Below are 14,434 nucleotides of genomic sequence, written 5' to 3'. Positions count from 1 at the left end.
ATACATTTAAAACTAGATGGGTGTATAACATGACAGGCCTTTGGAGGTCAACAAAAAGCAATCAGAAGGCATAGAATACCTCTCAAATGTTTTAGATGCTGAGTTTTAGGTTTGAGGGTGGTGGAGGATGAGCAGATTCAGGACACGCTTGGAAGATGTTGCAGAGGAGCTCACAGGGGTGGAGAAGAAGATGGAAGATCTTAGAAGCAATGGGATAAACTTACGGATTTATGGTTTCTGAAAAAAAAATAGGAAAAAATATTCTGAAAACCAAATGGAAGCTCTACAGGCTGGAATGAAACCATTTAAAAAGTGGGGGGGGGGGGGGGCAGGGTTCTTAACTGACAGTAATGCTCCTTTATGGCTTTTATCGGTCGAGTTTCCTTATTGCTCCAGATGGAGTCTAACGCCCGGCTGTGTTATGTATTACACAGTATATGTAACGCAACCATTTGAAATGTCATGGGACTTGGACTCAGATCCGTATGGGTCCCTTCCAACTCAAGGCGTTCTAAGATTCTATTCCATGATTACTACTTCAGAGAACCACATTTTAGGCTTTATAATCGTTTTTTAAACTCAGTCAAGTTCTAGATTTTTTGCATACGTCTGGAAAGATGTCTCAAAGATGTAGTAAACTAAGGCCGGGCAGTGATTAAAGAAGGTCAGTTCTGATCATTTTTGGTTCTTTGGTTAAGATGATTATTGGGAAATTGCAACTATTTGGCTGCCAAAGGACTTTGGGAGTATCAGAGTAATCTGAATTTTGAGCTTGTTGGCTGAAAGCCCAGGGGCCTGAGTAAGAGTGTTAGTAAAGGTACTACTTGTGCAGGGAATATTTAACACAGATTATTTCCATAATGTCATTGAGACATTTCTATGCTCTGTAGAACTACACCATGCTTTTGAGCGGCGCAGTTCTACACAGAACAGAACTTTCTTTTATATTCCTTTAACAGCAGTGAAAGAAAGGTGGGGTTTCTATATAAATGTTTGCTGTCAAGTAACATACCCTGTCTCTGGAATGAAAATTTTATACCAGGATGAGGGGTAATTTATCTTATGTTCATTCATCATTCACAGTAAAGATAATAGACACTTCTTGCTGTTAGACTGGTCAGTGATTATGATTTATTAACCCAGCAGCGTACCCCTCAGTAACAGCCAGCGTTGCTTTTGCTGTTTTTACGAAGTTCATTGGTAAAATTTCTTTTGCAGAACGGAGCAAACCTGTGAGACTCATCAGGACGAAGTTCAGGCTTCGCCCATTTGGGCCGTGTTGCCTAGGTGCAACGTGCATGATGCAAGGAGATGATTTCTACCCCAGAAAGCGTAGCATTTGATGAATAACAGTAGCAGACGGGAGTGAAAGAAATGTGGGCGTTAATAAAATGTGGTCCTGAAATTGCAAATTGCTTAAACAGGAGACTCAGGAGGCCAAGGAGCGTCTGCAAATCTCTCAGAGAGAATTCCTCACTCTGTCTGCGTTGTAGAAGTTTTTGAAAATACAAGCGCAGTGATTTTGTTATGTGGGGCGTGCCTCAAACCTAGATTTCAGAACTGGTCAGAAAGGGAATTCACAGCAGTGCAGATGGTGGCTGCAGCAGGAGCCCTGTTTGGGCTGTGTGGATAGTGTATTTCTGTAAGAAGGTGGCGCTGGAATTGCTACAACCGTGTGGCTAAATGAATGCCAGGGTTTCACGGAGACGGCCTTGGGGATTTCTAAGTGTTTATTTCTATAGCACGGCTTTAAGTCAGTTCTTACAGTTTAATCTTTTCTGTTTTAATAAAAATGGTGGAAATGTACTATTCAGTGTAAGCTTTAGAATTTTTTTTTAATTTTGTGGAGAGAAGTATTTTGACAAAGCTTTAAAGAGCAATACTGCCCATGTGTGAACAGCCGCAAATCATGTCGTGGGGGTGGTTCTCTGCTGGCCAACTACACAGCTTAGTTGTATACTGGCGTTTTTAAAGCTCTATATGGCATAGTTTCTAAAGGTAACTACACACGGTGCAGGTTTCAAAAAAAATTAAAAGTTTTTCAAATAATACCTGGAACTAAAAAAAGCAAAAAAACCCTATGGTATGTGTTTTGCTTTAGATAGGTACAAAAAACCCAAACCAAACCCCAAATTGTTTTGATTCTTTCTCATGCTGCCCCACAAAGCTTAGGCCAAAAACTGCACAAAAAGATCTAATTCACTATACAATCTGGTTTCATGTGTGGGTTTTTTTTCTAAATCATTAAAGAAAACTTACGATAATAATAACTTTTAGAAATGGAAATAAGCATAAAGGCAGTGTCTGAGCAAACTTGGCCCTTGCAGCGTGCTAGTAACTAACTGCCAGATTCAAGTGAATAATGGGAAAAGAATGCATGAAGTGATAGAAATATATATATTGCATTATTTTTCATGCTTAAAATATGTGGCCAGGTCCATGTTAGTACAAATCAGCTCGTGTTGAAGTTCTGTCTTTAAATTCATGAAAGAGAGCTGCTCAGAACCCCCCTACACCCTGTCGGAGGACGCGCTCCTGTTACGCAGGTTGTTCAGGGAAAGGTGAGCCACGGTGGTGCCGCACTTCTCCAGCTCGTGATTTGAGAAGGACTTGCTCCAGATGGAGCAGAGATCATCCTTGAGTCTCCTTTAATTACATCTTGGAACTCACCTGGCCCTGCACAGAGGGCCGGTAGCAGAGCTCAGGGACAACGATTGCAGTAATGCTCCATCGTGGCCTGCTGAAATTATTACATTATTAAAAATATCGTTTAAAAAAATATTAAAGCAACTTGCACTGCGATCTATATTTGTGAAATACACTATGCAAACAGGCTCTTGTCTATATGTCCCTTATCCTAAAGTCTCTGGTATGTTCCCATCCTTGAGCAAGATGAATAACTGCATTTAATTGAGCCAGACCGTAGTTAATCTAGCCAGTAAGAGGCATAAATTAATAGCTATCCTGGTTTCCTTTAAGGTGTTAGTAAGGGTGACAATTAGGAGCTAACTACAATTCCCACCGTTAATTTAGGGTAAAATTAAAAACACAGATGCATCAATATTTATTTATTTATTTATTTTTATAACTTGTTCCTGAATATGGACAATTTTTTAAAAAAAATAACTATACAAGAAAATGCTTAATTGAGGAAAACATAGTTCTCTTTGTAAGGCTGATTTTGTATCAGGTAATTTAAAAATGTGCTAGGCACATTCAGTTCCTTATGCGGTGCTTTCCATATGGCTAATGAGAAATGTGGGGGGAAAAAAATTTCAACCCCAAGAGTTTTTAAAAGTCTGTATTTCAAATGTTTTATAATCAACTTTAAATCACCTTTACACCTGCTAACATGCCTTGAACTTTGCTTCTGGATGGAATTACTATTAAATTAGTGAGAAAGATGCCTGTATAGTATGCATACACATTATATACAATTATAGTATATTTTTATACTGTATTACCAAGATATTATATAAAATATTTTTATATATTTGTCTAAGTATATTTTTTATATATGTATGTGTACATTGGGAAAGCACCCTTCTGTCAGGAGACACAGAAACCAGAAGGATTGTTTGGGATTTGTATTTTTTTCAGCCTTTCATTTTATAGTAAGTTTTCAAACTCAAGTGCAGTTACTTTCCGTACTTCTTGTATGAGATACGTATCTGCTCTTCAGCGTATCCAAGTGCCGACCAGTGGAGAGAAAAATCCCATTAAAAGAACAGAGAGATAAAAGGGGAAAAAAAGTTAGACCTTTAGCTAGTGTTTAAGGCTGTATGTAGGCAAGACATAAGGCTGTACTCCAGGTGGCAAACAATGAATTTCATCAAGAAAATTGTTTCATTACAACTCTGCCAATTTGTGGGCTGGAAATTTTAGAGATAGATGTCACAAAATTCCTCTCTGAGACTTAGTAACCGAGACCCTCATTTCATGAATTGTTGAAATTGTGTTTACGTGACTCATTTCCTCACTGTTGTGACTCTTTGGTTGCTGTACGTGGCGTTTCTGGGAAGTGCAGGTATCGGTTGATATGCCACCTCGGGCATCTGCTTTCTAATCTCAAACATCCACTAATTATCATTACCTTTCTTGCTCTCTTTTGACAGGTCAACTCCACTTAGCATGCTAAGGACTGTCATTAAGTCACTAGTTTCTTTTTTTCCCCCTCTTCAACCTGATCCACCTCCTATTCGTCCTGCGCTTCCTACAGCCATCTGCAATGCACTGGTCCCAGGTATTTTGAGCTTCGTAGGATCTCCACGTGTACAGAAGTGTTCAGCTCAACTCTTCTACAGATACTTGTACAATGTATTTAACATAACCATCTAAGTAAGGATAGGAAGTCTGCCACCCAGAATCTCTCACTGACTGCGTTTGACCCCTTGGCGCTGGTTAGGTTGGGGCTTCTACACTCAGATTGATGCTTTTTCGAAGTCCTCTGTTGCATCAGTAAATCCCGACTTCTGGCATCAAAGAATTAATTATTCAATGACCAAGTGCCATCAAAGGCAGGTGATTGTGCTCTGTCATGACTGATTTACTGTATAATATACATATTATTTTATATTTTTAGGGGATGAAAATGTGCTGCTATATGGTTTAATTTTACTGCTTACATTTTCAGAAGTAAATTTCCCCAAAGAACCATTTGTAATATCCTGATGAAATCTTTGGACTGTATAAAATAACCTTTATTGCAGTACCTGGTAAAGATCAAACGGGATGCAGAGAAATCTGTTAGTATAGATCTAGGTTTTGAAGTTTGGTAGTTACATGAATATATCTGTGTGACCTATCTTAAAAAAATTAAGATCTGATCTGCTTGTAGTTCTCCCTACGGTGGTGGGTTTTCCTGGAGTGTGATGGCTAGCCATGTGTTAGTAGGCGTCGTTCTCTATGAAATTTTGAAGGCTTTCAGAATGCTGTGGAAATCTCGTCTTGGAAAAGCCGACAAGCATCCCCCGCCTTTCCCCCAATAAATAAATAAAAATCCCCCAAACCCCAGACCCTACCTTAAAATAAAATTAGAGAGAGAGAGTCCAAAAGGAGGTGAGAGTTGTACACTCGAGCTGTCCTTTGCAGACCAAATTTGGGAATATGTTTGTTAGGAGGTGAAGAGCATATTGCAAGGGGAAAAGAATGTCTTTATAACTTACAATATGCAAGTCGCCCTACGGGTGGTACGCTTGTGCGCACGGAGGTAAGGATGAGACCGCTTGCCTTTCTTGGATCTTTCGTGCCAGACAGAAAGTTTCCATCTTCTCAGCAAGAGGGCACTGGAATCGTTCTGGGAAGGTTCCGCTGGCAGGCAGAGGAACTGCTCCTCCTCCCTGCTACCGCCTCTGGGCCACACACACGTATCCTCCTTGTTCAGATGTCCATAGTATGCAACCTTGCGTCCTAACGAAGTGTGGATTCTAGGAAGGTTACGGCCAAGCGTAGCCCTCTAGTCTTGTTTTGCAAACATTTGCTCTTATTTAATTTGAGATTGATTTTTTTTTTTAATTTTGGAACGTGTTTGTTAGTAGCCGTAGAACTATTTAGTTACTGTAGACCGTTTTGGAAGATTGTGAATTGACTTTAGGTATTTTTTTCTACTGAAATTATTTAGGTTGTTGAAAAGTAAGTTGGACATAATTTATTTTTTTTTTAATGTTGCACTATTTTGGGAAGCATTTTGCTAAAAATATTTAAATAAGTTGCAAATTTGCATGTATTTAATTTATTTTGTATTTTCCAAAGTTTTGTATTTTCTTTCTTTATGTGCATGTGCACTGCCAGAAAAATGAACTGTGAACTTGCCATATGCAATCTTTAATAAAATTACTAATTCAGAACTACTCTGTGCTATCTAATCAGCTGTCCAGAGCTGAAGTTTCTACTATGAACTAATGATCCTCTTGTTTTGGTTCTAAAATAGTTGTCTTGGAAAAGATATCAAACTTAATTGCTGTCAAAGATTTTGTATTGTACTAAAACTTTTCTTCTGTCTCTCGAATTCAGAGTTCAGTCTGGAAGTATATTGTAGATGCAGCATTAGCTTAAAAACCTGTATTAAGTTCCTCACAGCATCACCGTTAGTTATGTACGGCAGTTTAGACAGCTTTCTTCAGCTTGAGCAGTAAGTTAGCTTTGACATCTCTTAATTGTGCTAGTGCTGATCAGCCAGTCAGTTCACCTAGCTAAAATAATTAAGTTTCTCCAAGTTAACTTTTACATCAAGACTGTAGGAGGACTTTCTACAACTGAAATGCTGAAAAGATGCCTTAGGCTAAAATTCTGAAGAAAAAAAAATAGAGAATATATTTAGTCAATTGGAAATGAATTCTGTCAATTGAACTTAGTCTGCTTATATAGAGATCCTTGTTTTGTAAGCCTATTTTAATTAGGCAACTTAAGTTTGTATTGCGTATTGTATATTCAACTTTTGTACCATTTTTAAGTCTTACACATTTTATATCTGGAAATGAAAACCACACACCTGCTCCGCAGAGAGCAAAACCCGTCTCCTGCTATTTCCACTACTTGATGCTATCTTACTTTCTTTGCTCTTTGAATGTCGTGCTACATTTATTCCAGGCTAATTTTAAAGTTGTGATTTGTATAGCGCAAATTAAATTTCACATCTAAAATGTCATGCATGGGACAAATTTTGGTGGAAATACTGTTCACAAATGGAAAACGTACTTCAGATGGAACTAAAGTGCATATTGTTCTTTTTGCTAGTAATTAAAAAGTATTTCCTGCTCACTTGAGCTTCTCTTAATGATATGTTCAAATATCTTGTGTTTGTCCTTGAGTTCACGTTTCATCGACTTGTTTTCTCAAAAGCAAGGGGAGTTTTAAACTTGGGAAGATCTTGGCTGACGCATTTTTAAGTTTGTATTTTACTCAACAAGGGTGAGAGTGGATTATCCCAAATATACTGAAAACTAAAAAAATAAGTCTCCAGAAGACTTTACTACAATAATTTCTGCCAACAGAACCTTATGAGTAACTTTTAAATTTCATTTTATAAAGCCTAATTGACCAAGATGCGCATTTGCCTGATTTTTTGATAAATAAGGCTTGGAAATAAACAAAATAAAGAATTTTAAGCTGCACATTGTTTCGCTTGAATAAATGGGTATTTAAACCAAATTGTCACACAGGTCCAAAAGGAAAAGGCCTAAATCAAATTTCCCTTATTGGAGGGAGAGAGACTTTGTGTAAAAATGAATGAAGCACAGCTCAATTGGAAATGGAAGGAATCCAAAAATAAATTGGCAGGATAATCTTAATCTACCCTTGCTTTGATTTTTGTCTTCGCTGTGCCCACACGAACTGCGAAGTGCACTGGAGAACATCCGCTGTGCAGGATGGAACACTGCTCCACCAGTTCCTCTCTCGCTCTCACGGTCTTGTCCATTGAAACACTTTTCGTTGTGGGAGAACCACGGGGGTTGAGGCATTCTGTAGAATTATACATGTCTAGTTTGTAAAGTGTGTAACGTGTACTGCAGATGTGTATTCTCTGGGCTCTATGTATCTTTACAGTAGTGTTCAATTTAGGAAAAAAAATAAATTGTGGACACGTTTTGCTGGTAACAAGGGGAAATTTTTTGCCATTGCATCAAACGATGCTGAAATGTATTAAACTCTTGATAGCAGATCTGAACCCTCCTTCCCCCATCCCGTGGAGATAAGTCTTTTATCTTCCTTCTAAAATTCTATCAGCGATGGATGGATACACTGGCAGACTGCATGATGTATCATTTGAAAACCGTTACAGTGGAAAATAAAATTGAACTAAACTTTGCGGTGTGGCATGTTGTGTGACATGTGTGTACATACAGACGTGTACGTATGTTATGGGGCGTTGTGCCATGCCTGGGTCACGTAGGAATGACCCATTCAATGGAACCGCGCTTGACAGCGTGCTGGAGTCCACTGGATTTGGGCTTTTCCTCTAAATCTGTAGGAAGTTAATTGGAAGGCTTGGATGACTCGCTGGGAAATGAACAGGATTATTTTTTCTTTTTTGATAAGTAAGTACCTGTGCATGGAAATCTTTCTTCTTCCTATTCTTTTTCAGTAGCCTGGAGGATGGTGGGGAGACTCTTACACTCTGCATGCACTTCCAGTTTTATAGGAATGTTACACTCACTTTATATACAGAGTAAAAGTTCCTGCGTCCTTGCCACCTCCCTTAAGTCATTCTCTGGAGCCTTATAAACAGCTTATTTTCAGTAATAATTACTCTGAGCATTTCTCAATTATATCGTTACTTTTCTACTCAGCAATGCAAATTTCTGGCACTCCAGAATTTCTGTAGGAATGGATTGCTCCATTTTTGCTGCCGAGTAGATTTCTAACGAGGATTATGTGGTTTTCCATCATTACTTACATATGCTTATGGTGCTTTTGCTCGGGGCCTGCTAGGAACCCAGAAGCATAGGAAGCCACTTACAGCCCAGCTCTAGCTGTTCTTGTGGTGATGGGTGACCGATGGTCAGCGTGACAAGTACAGGTCCCCAAGAGCTAAATGCCGCCAAGTTTTTCCACACTAGACATAATTTGTGGCAACTAAGCACTTGGATGCACTAACTACATAGATTTACTGATTTAATCATGCTGATGGTGTTTAGTAGGGATGTTTAGTAGGGCAGGCCACTGTCCTAGCAAACTTGGAAATTAGAAAATGTTTAAATTTAAAGTCAATTATTTCTACATCGGAATGAACTTTTGATGGTGCTGCTTCCGGTGCATAAGAGGCAATTCTTCCTTGCGCTGTCCGAGAAGCTACCGCTTGCAGGATGAAGAGCTTTGGCTCCACTGGGGACGAAGGGGCTTTCCAGTGTAGGTGGTTTATATGAGGGAGAGTAGCCAGGGAGTCCCAAACATTCCCCGCTAGTCCTGCAGACGAAGGCGAACACCGCACAGTGCCACGCCACAGAGCTTTTACCATGAGCCAAAAAGATGCGCCCTTTAAGATCTCTTAGATAAAGATCATCCCGGAGGATGAACTCAATTATAGAGCAGACTGTTTGCAAGTGTATCCCTACGATTTCATTTTCAGAATGTGGGATTGCGTAAGTTAATTAACTCTTTATCAAAACAACACACGTTATTGTATCCATTTCCAAGATTCAGCTTACACAAGAGTACAGGAAAAATAAAGGATAGGGGCTTGCATCCCTAGAAAAAGTCACTGCAAATCTATCGCTACTGATGAAAATACTTCTTAGCTAAAACTTAAATACTTTAAATGTATCTTCCAGCAGAGCTGAACTCCATGGAGACTGTATTTACCCTGAAATGAGGACCTTCAGTAGTTTTAGCTTAAAATGCCCGGTGGCTCACACTTCATCAGTCCATACTTTGGTGTTTCTGACGCGTGAGCCAGCGTGACGCCTCGCGCAGCAGCCAGGCCCGTGGCAGCGGCCGTGTCGATGCCAGGGAGGCAGCTGGGACGTCCCAGCGGGTAGGGAAGGCCGAGTCTGTTCCTGGGATAACGCTGGCAGCACACCTTTCTTCCTCCTGCCGGCTCCTCGAGTGCCGGGCTTCCTCCGCAAGCCCTGCATTCACTAGAAAACGGTGCTTTGTCATTTACAACCCCCTCAGTGCAGATATCCAACATCATAAGCACAGTGAGGAACGCGTGGACCGAGCTCCTCAGCTGACTACACCTCATTTGAAAACTCCTACCTCACGACCAAGAGCCCCGTGATACCCCCGCTTCGCTGCCTGCTTTACCGTGTGGCTGAAAGGGCGAGGACTCGCTGAGGCCCGGCTTTTCCCCGCCGCCGCCGGACCCTGCCGGGCTGGGGCCCCCCGCTGCGGAGCCCGCCCGCCGCCCGCCTCTCCCCGCGGCTGCCAGGGCCAGGAGCCCCGTCCGCGAATGGCGGAACCGCCGCCCTCCCCTCAGGTGTTGCGGGCGGCCCTCCCGGCGCAGCGGCCGCCCCAGCCCCCCCACCCTCGGGGGAAGCCCCACCGGCCCGCCGGGGCTCCGCGGCACCGCCCGGGGGGCGGGCGCGGGGGTGTCCGAGCCGCTCGCTCCCCGCCCCGGCCCCACCTCCGCCGGGCAGCCAGTACCGCCCGCCTCCCGCGGAGCCAGGGGCGCTGCTACCGCTGTCCCGGACCGGCCGCCGCCTCACGCCGAGCCCGCGCCGTCCCCGGGGACCCGCCGGCACAGAGGGTGAGTGTTCCCCCCGGGCGGCGGGAGCCCCTGAGGGGGCGAGGAGGGGAAGGGGCCCGTGGAGCACGGCTGCCGGGGCGCGGCGCCGCCATCGCCTCCCCTCAGGGCGTCGTGCCCGCCGGGGGTGAGAGGCGGGAAGGGCGGGTGGCCGGTGGCCTTTGCCGGGCCAGCTCCTTGCTGCCGGTCCCGCCCGGCCCGGGGTGCCGAGCCCCGCCGTTAGCCGGGAGCAGGAAATTGAATCTAAATCTGGTGTAGAGAGGCAAAAGTGGTGACAGTCGCGGGAAAGTGAGACTGTGAGAAGCGTTGGGTGTTCAGCGTCAAGTGCTTCAGATCCAAAACGCAGACTGTGTTTTATAGGTATGTTGTAAAATTGCAGTTATTACAACATTGCTCCTGATGATTATATAGCTGTAAAAAAAAAAAGATAAATAAAAAATTACTCTTCGTTTTTCACAGGTAAGTCAGCAAACTTTTCACTCCTCTTAAAATTGTGTTAGGCTACACTGTAGAAAATAACAAAACATTAAAATATGTACATAATGAAGTGAATACAAGCAAGTAAATAATACAAGTAAGTAAAAAATGCAAGCCACCCACCATGAAGGTACCTAAGCAGATGCTGGGCTCGTGCTGGCAGGTTGTAGAAGTGCTGCCCTTCGCATGGTGTTTCTCCTGGGAGCGGACGCGGGCTTCTTGTACCTATTTCCTATACATGAATGCATATCCTTGTGTTGAAATAGGCTGTAAAGTCCTTGGAACAATAACTGGCAGTGTTTGTGTGGTATCAAGGGCGCCGAAGGCCTATGGGTGCTCTGGTAATACGATTAATAAAAACAGTCCCGGGGTTGATGAGTGTACACGGTTCACGCAGATAGAACTGGTTTGCAAGACTCAGCTGGTTGATTCCTAAGGGCAATCTCAGGAAAATAGGTTCGTATGGTTTCCCGTCTGTCGGAGGGTAATGCGGGTAGAGCCTGGAACCACAGATGCAGAGATCAGAGCAATTGCAGAGAGCCATGTACTGCAACCTCTTTCATAAATACAGTACTGGTAATCCCAGATGCTCAGATAATGAGTCAAGTTTCCCTCCCTCAATAAACATGTTTTTTTTTTTTAAAATAATAAAATATTAAATGCTGAGATCGCTGTTTCTCAGGTTGGTTTTGAACCTCTAAGGTTAAAGTTTTCGAGCTTCCTCCATAACTACCAACCTCCTGATGGCAGCACCCCATTCTACATCTCCTCAGATGAGTTTTTAAGAAAAGGACAAAAATTTAAAGGTTTACAATGACAAAGAATAAAGTCCTCCCTTGTGTTTGAGAATATGTACACCACCTCGGAGGAGAATTCAAAGCTGAAAGAGTACGTCCTCATCTCGGTGCCTCTGCCTCGCATAGCCGTGCCATGTGAGTGTGGAAGACTGTGTACCAGCAGTACAGTCCTGCAGGTGAATTCCAGGGTAATTGTAGATGGATGTTTTATAGCACGGATGAAGGGAGTTGTCCTGTTTGTTACAGCGGGCATGGCTTGGTGATTCATCAATCTTTGCATGGTAATACTTTTGCTCTTCTAGTCAATCCATAATTAACTTAGCTACCAGTGCTGCTGATGAGAATCTTTCCCTCTTCTCGACATGCGTTATTTGCTTTAAGTCAATTAGCATTTCCCAGCATGATAATTGCAGCATTCTGTTCACAGCGAGCCGCATCCTCTCAGTGACATCCCTTCCAGAGGGGATAATCTTAGGGTCTTTTGCCTTATCCTGGTTTTATCCGAGCCATATCTCCAACACATGACATCTGGCATTCTGGCTGTGTGATGTTAAGTGTCAGGAGTCCAATAAATCCTGTAATCAGCTTATATAGGATGGATCCCGTGTGTTGATCCTCGAAACACTTCTGATGAATTCCATCCTCTGGCTGGCACCAGGTGCTGGATGCTTTATCTGGCAGCAAGAAAAGAGGGTAGATACGGTCTCCTTGTTGGGGATGCACATGGTTGGCAAGTGCGAGGTGCTGCAGGGGAAAGAAGTTGCGTTACAAGAACGGGCACCTTTTCCTGCACCCTTGGGAACTCTGTAGAAGAGACACCTGTACCTTACTAACTCATAGGTTGATTCATGCCACGCAGTCAATTTATCATGATCTCTTCCTGCCCTGTTTTCCATTTTCCTAAGCTTCAGCTGTGGGAGAAGAGATAGGGAATGTTTCCTTTTATACTGTTGATACAAGTCGTGTCAACCACGTGGGAGAGCCCTGTCTGAAATTAGGAGTTGCAAACTGAGGTTACAAAACAGAAGTCACTGAGACTGTTGTGTGTGGTGTGGGACGATGAATCTTGCCCATCCCTGCTGGGCATTTCCAGTGCAGGCAGCAGGTAAGGAACTTGGTAACAAAGGTGGGAGAAAGAGAACGACAACACCTTGCATATTAAGGCTGCTTGATGGCTCTCAAGAGTTAAGGGTGAAGAATTTTCCAGGGCTGTCTGTCATTTCTCAGTCCAATGTGCCCTAAGCTATGCCAAAAAACCCCCTCCTCTCCCCTCTATCTTACTAGTTTGAGGAGTCTTTAGAACAAAAGTCCTTCATCTTAAAACAAATTTTGCTGCAGAAATTCTGATACTTTAGAAAATTCCCCCCCCCCTTTTTTTAAAGTCTAAATTTCTCAATATTTTCTTTGATTTCTTCATATCCAGTAGCTGGATTTTGTAGATTCAAAGGAAAGGAATGCTTCGGTTATTCAAGTGTGTGACTCAAAAGACTTCTGGATGAGGTGCATATCTAACAGTTCAGAAGTGGTGAAAAGGTACGTACGATAGTGCCATGCCAATGAACTTCAGAAGGAATTTCAGATTGCGGCTTTCCTTAAGGATCGAGTTGTATTGTGTGATGCATGTGTTGTTGGCAGTTATTTTTCCATTAATTACTGTGAGAATCGTTTAGTCTAAATAAGAGGCTTCATCTTCTAGACTTTGCATGTATTTTCAGCGGACATCTGAATACCGGGCTGGTTCTGAGTGCCAAATGCTGAAATGAAGGCTAGGTATAACTCTTCGCATTCGTTGTTTTTCTCGCTCAGAACCTAGTGCCCATGAGAAGCCAGAACACAAGGCACGAGCTTTCACACTGAAACGGCACCGCTCTAGCTACGCCAACAAAACTAGACTGGGATTTCTTGCCTGAAGCTTGGGGCTTTTTGATGTACCTGGTTTGAACTACAGGCTTTGGCGAGGAACCAAATTAGGCTAAAATGGCGTTTGTTTGGTGGTTTTTGTCTAGATTTTGCTTTGGTATTTAAAGAAATCTAAACTTGTGTGAAACCTGCTTGAAATAAACTGACAAAAGCTGTTGTTACTGTCAGTTTACAGTAAAGGATTAGAACTTTTTTTTGAAAGAACTAGGCTTTAGCTATATTCTGACTGGCTGAATGGTTCTAGACAAGTTACCTGTTTTCTTTCTACCTAGTTCTCGTCTCATTAGTTGGAGTAATGATGAATTTTCTATCTCTGTGAAATGCTGGGAAAATTGATCAGTTTGTAAGGAATTCTTAGTGCAAACAGCATTGCAATGACAGTGTTATTAAAGGTGTGAATTTCACCCCAAAAGGTTCAAGAACATTGAGCTTCCCTGTGTTTCGGTCTAACCATGTACTGCAGTACACATGGAAGGTGGAATTCTTTCCCATTAAAGATGTTGATAAGTCATGTGGGGGTGGTGGAAAGGTCCAGGATGAAGGTTTCTGCCTGAAAGTTTATGTAAACCCTATAGCATGTCTAGAAAAAGTTATTTTTCAGTGTTGGGTAGTCCAGCTTTAAAGTAATTTAACAGAGCATTTAAAAAAATTCTAAACTCTATTTCCTTCTCTGTGTTTTCTCACTATCTGTAAAATAGTTCAATAACAAATCACATCTCTCAAAAGTGTGGTGAGAAAAAATTGTCTGCTTATTTGAAATGCTGAGATAAAATAACCCACATTGTACTGTAGCAGTGCCATTTATTAATCAGTGAGTTATGTAAAGTCACAGTACTGTGGACTGGGACCTCAAGAGCAGCCACAAAAGTTATTCGAAGTTTATACATGTGACATGTTCACTGCTGGTTGAACTCCATCCTGCCCTCAACGCTATTCCTGGAGAATTGCGGTCTCTGGGATCTAGTGGCAGGGCTGTGTTCTGTACATGTGCCCTACGCCCTTGCAATCTAAATGTGCTGGGTTGGCCAAGACCGGTTATTTCTGTGTTTTAGCTAAC

At 42.3% G+C, this 14,434-nt stretch overlaps 2 protein-coding genes across 8 annotated transcripts in view; both read left to right on the top strand.

Moving 5' to 3' along the window:
* Positions 1 to 7,807, top strand: part of KIF5C (kinesin family member 5C) — an 85,842-nt gene extending 78,035 nt beyond the window's left edge. The window contains exon 26 of the mRNA XM_054830474.1: positions 4,116 to 7,807. The gene's annotated coding sequence lies outside the window, so the exon portion shown is untranslated. The remainder of the gene's footprint in view (positions 1 to 4,115) is intronic.
* Positions 7,808 to 9,843: 2,036 nt separating this feature from the next.
* Positions 9,844 to 14,434, top strand: part of LYPD6B (LY6/PLAUR domain containing 6B) — a 55,260-nt gene continuing 50,669 nt past the window's right edge. For 2 of the 7 annotated variants that reach the window (XM_054830707.1, XM_054830705.1), the window contains exon 1: positions 10,041 to 10,186. Coding sequence is in view for 1 of the 7 variants with exons in the window: in XM_054830709.1 (XP_054686684.1) it covers positions 9,890 to 10,186 (297 nt within the window). In the remaining 6 variants the exon portion in view is untranslated. Of the gene's footprint in view, positions 10,187 to 14,434 lie in introns of all 7 variants that reach the window. The other 5 variants (XM_054830703.1, XM_054830701.1, XM_054830709.1 and 2 more) reach the window with 4 other exon arrangements.

This window comes from Grus americana, chromosome 6, assembly GCF_028858705.1.
Source record: "Grus americana isolate bGruAme1 chromosome 6, bGruAme1.mat, whole genome shotgun sequence".
In the NCBI taxonomy this organism is placed as follows: Eukaryota; Metazoa; Chordata; class Aves; order Gruiformes; family Gruidae; genus Grus; species Grus americana.
Note: the sequence above shows the minus strand (reverse complement) of the source record. Positions and strands in the feature narration are given on the sequence as shown.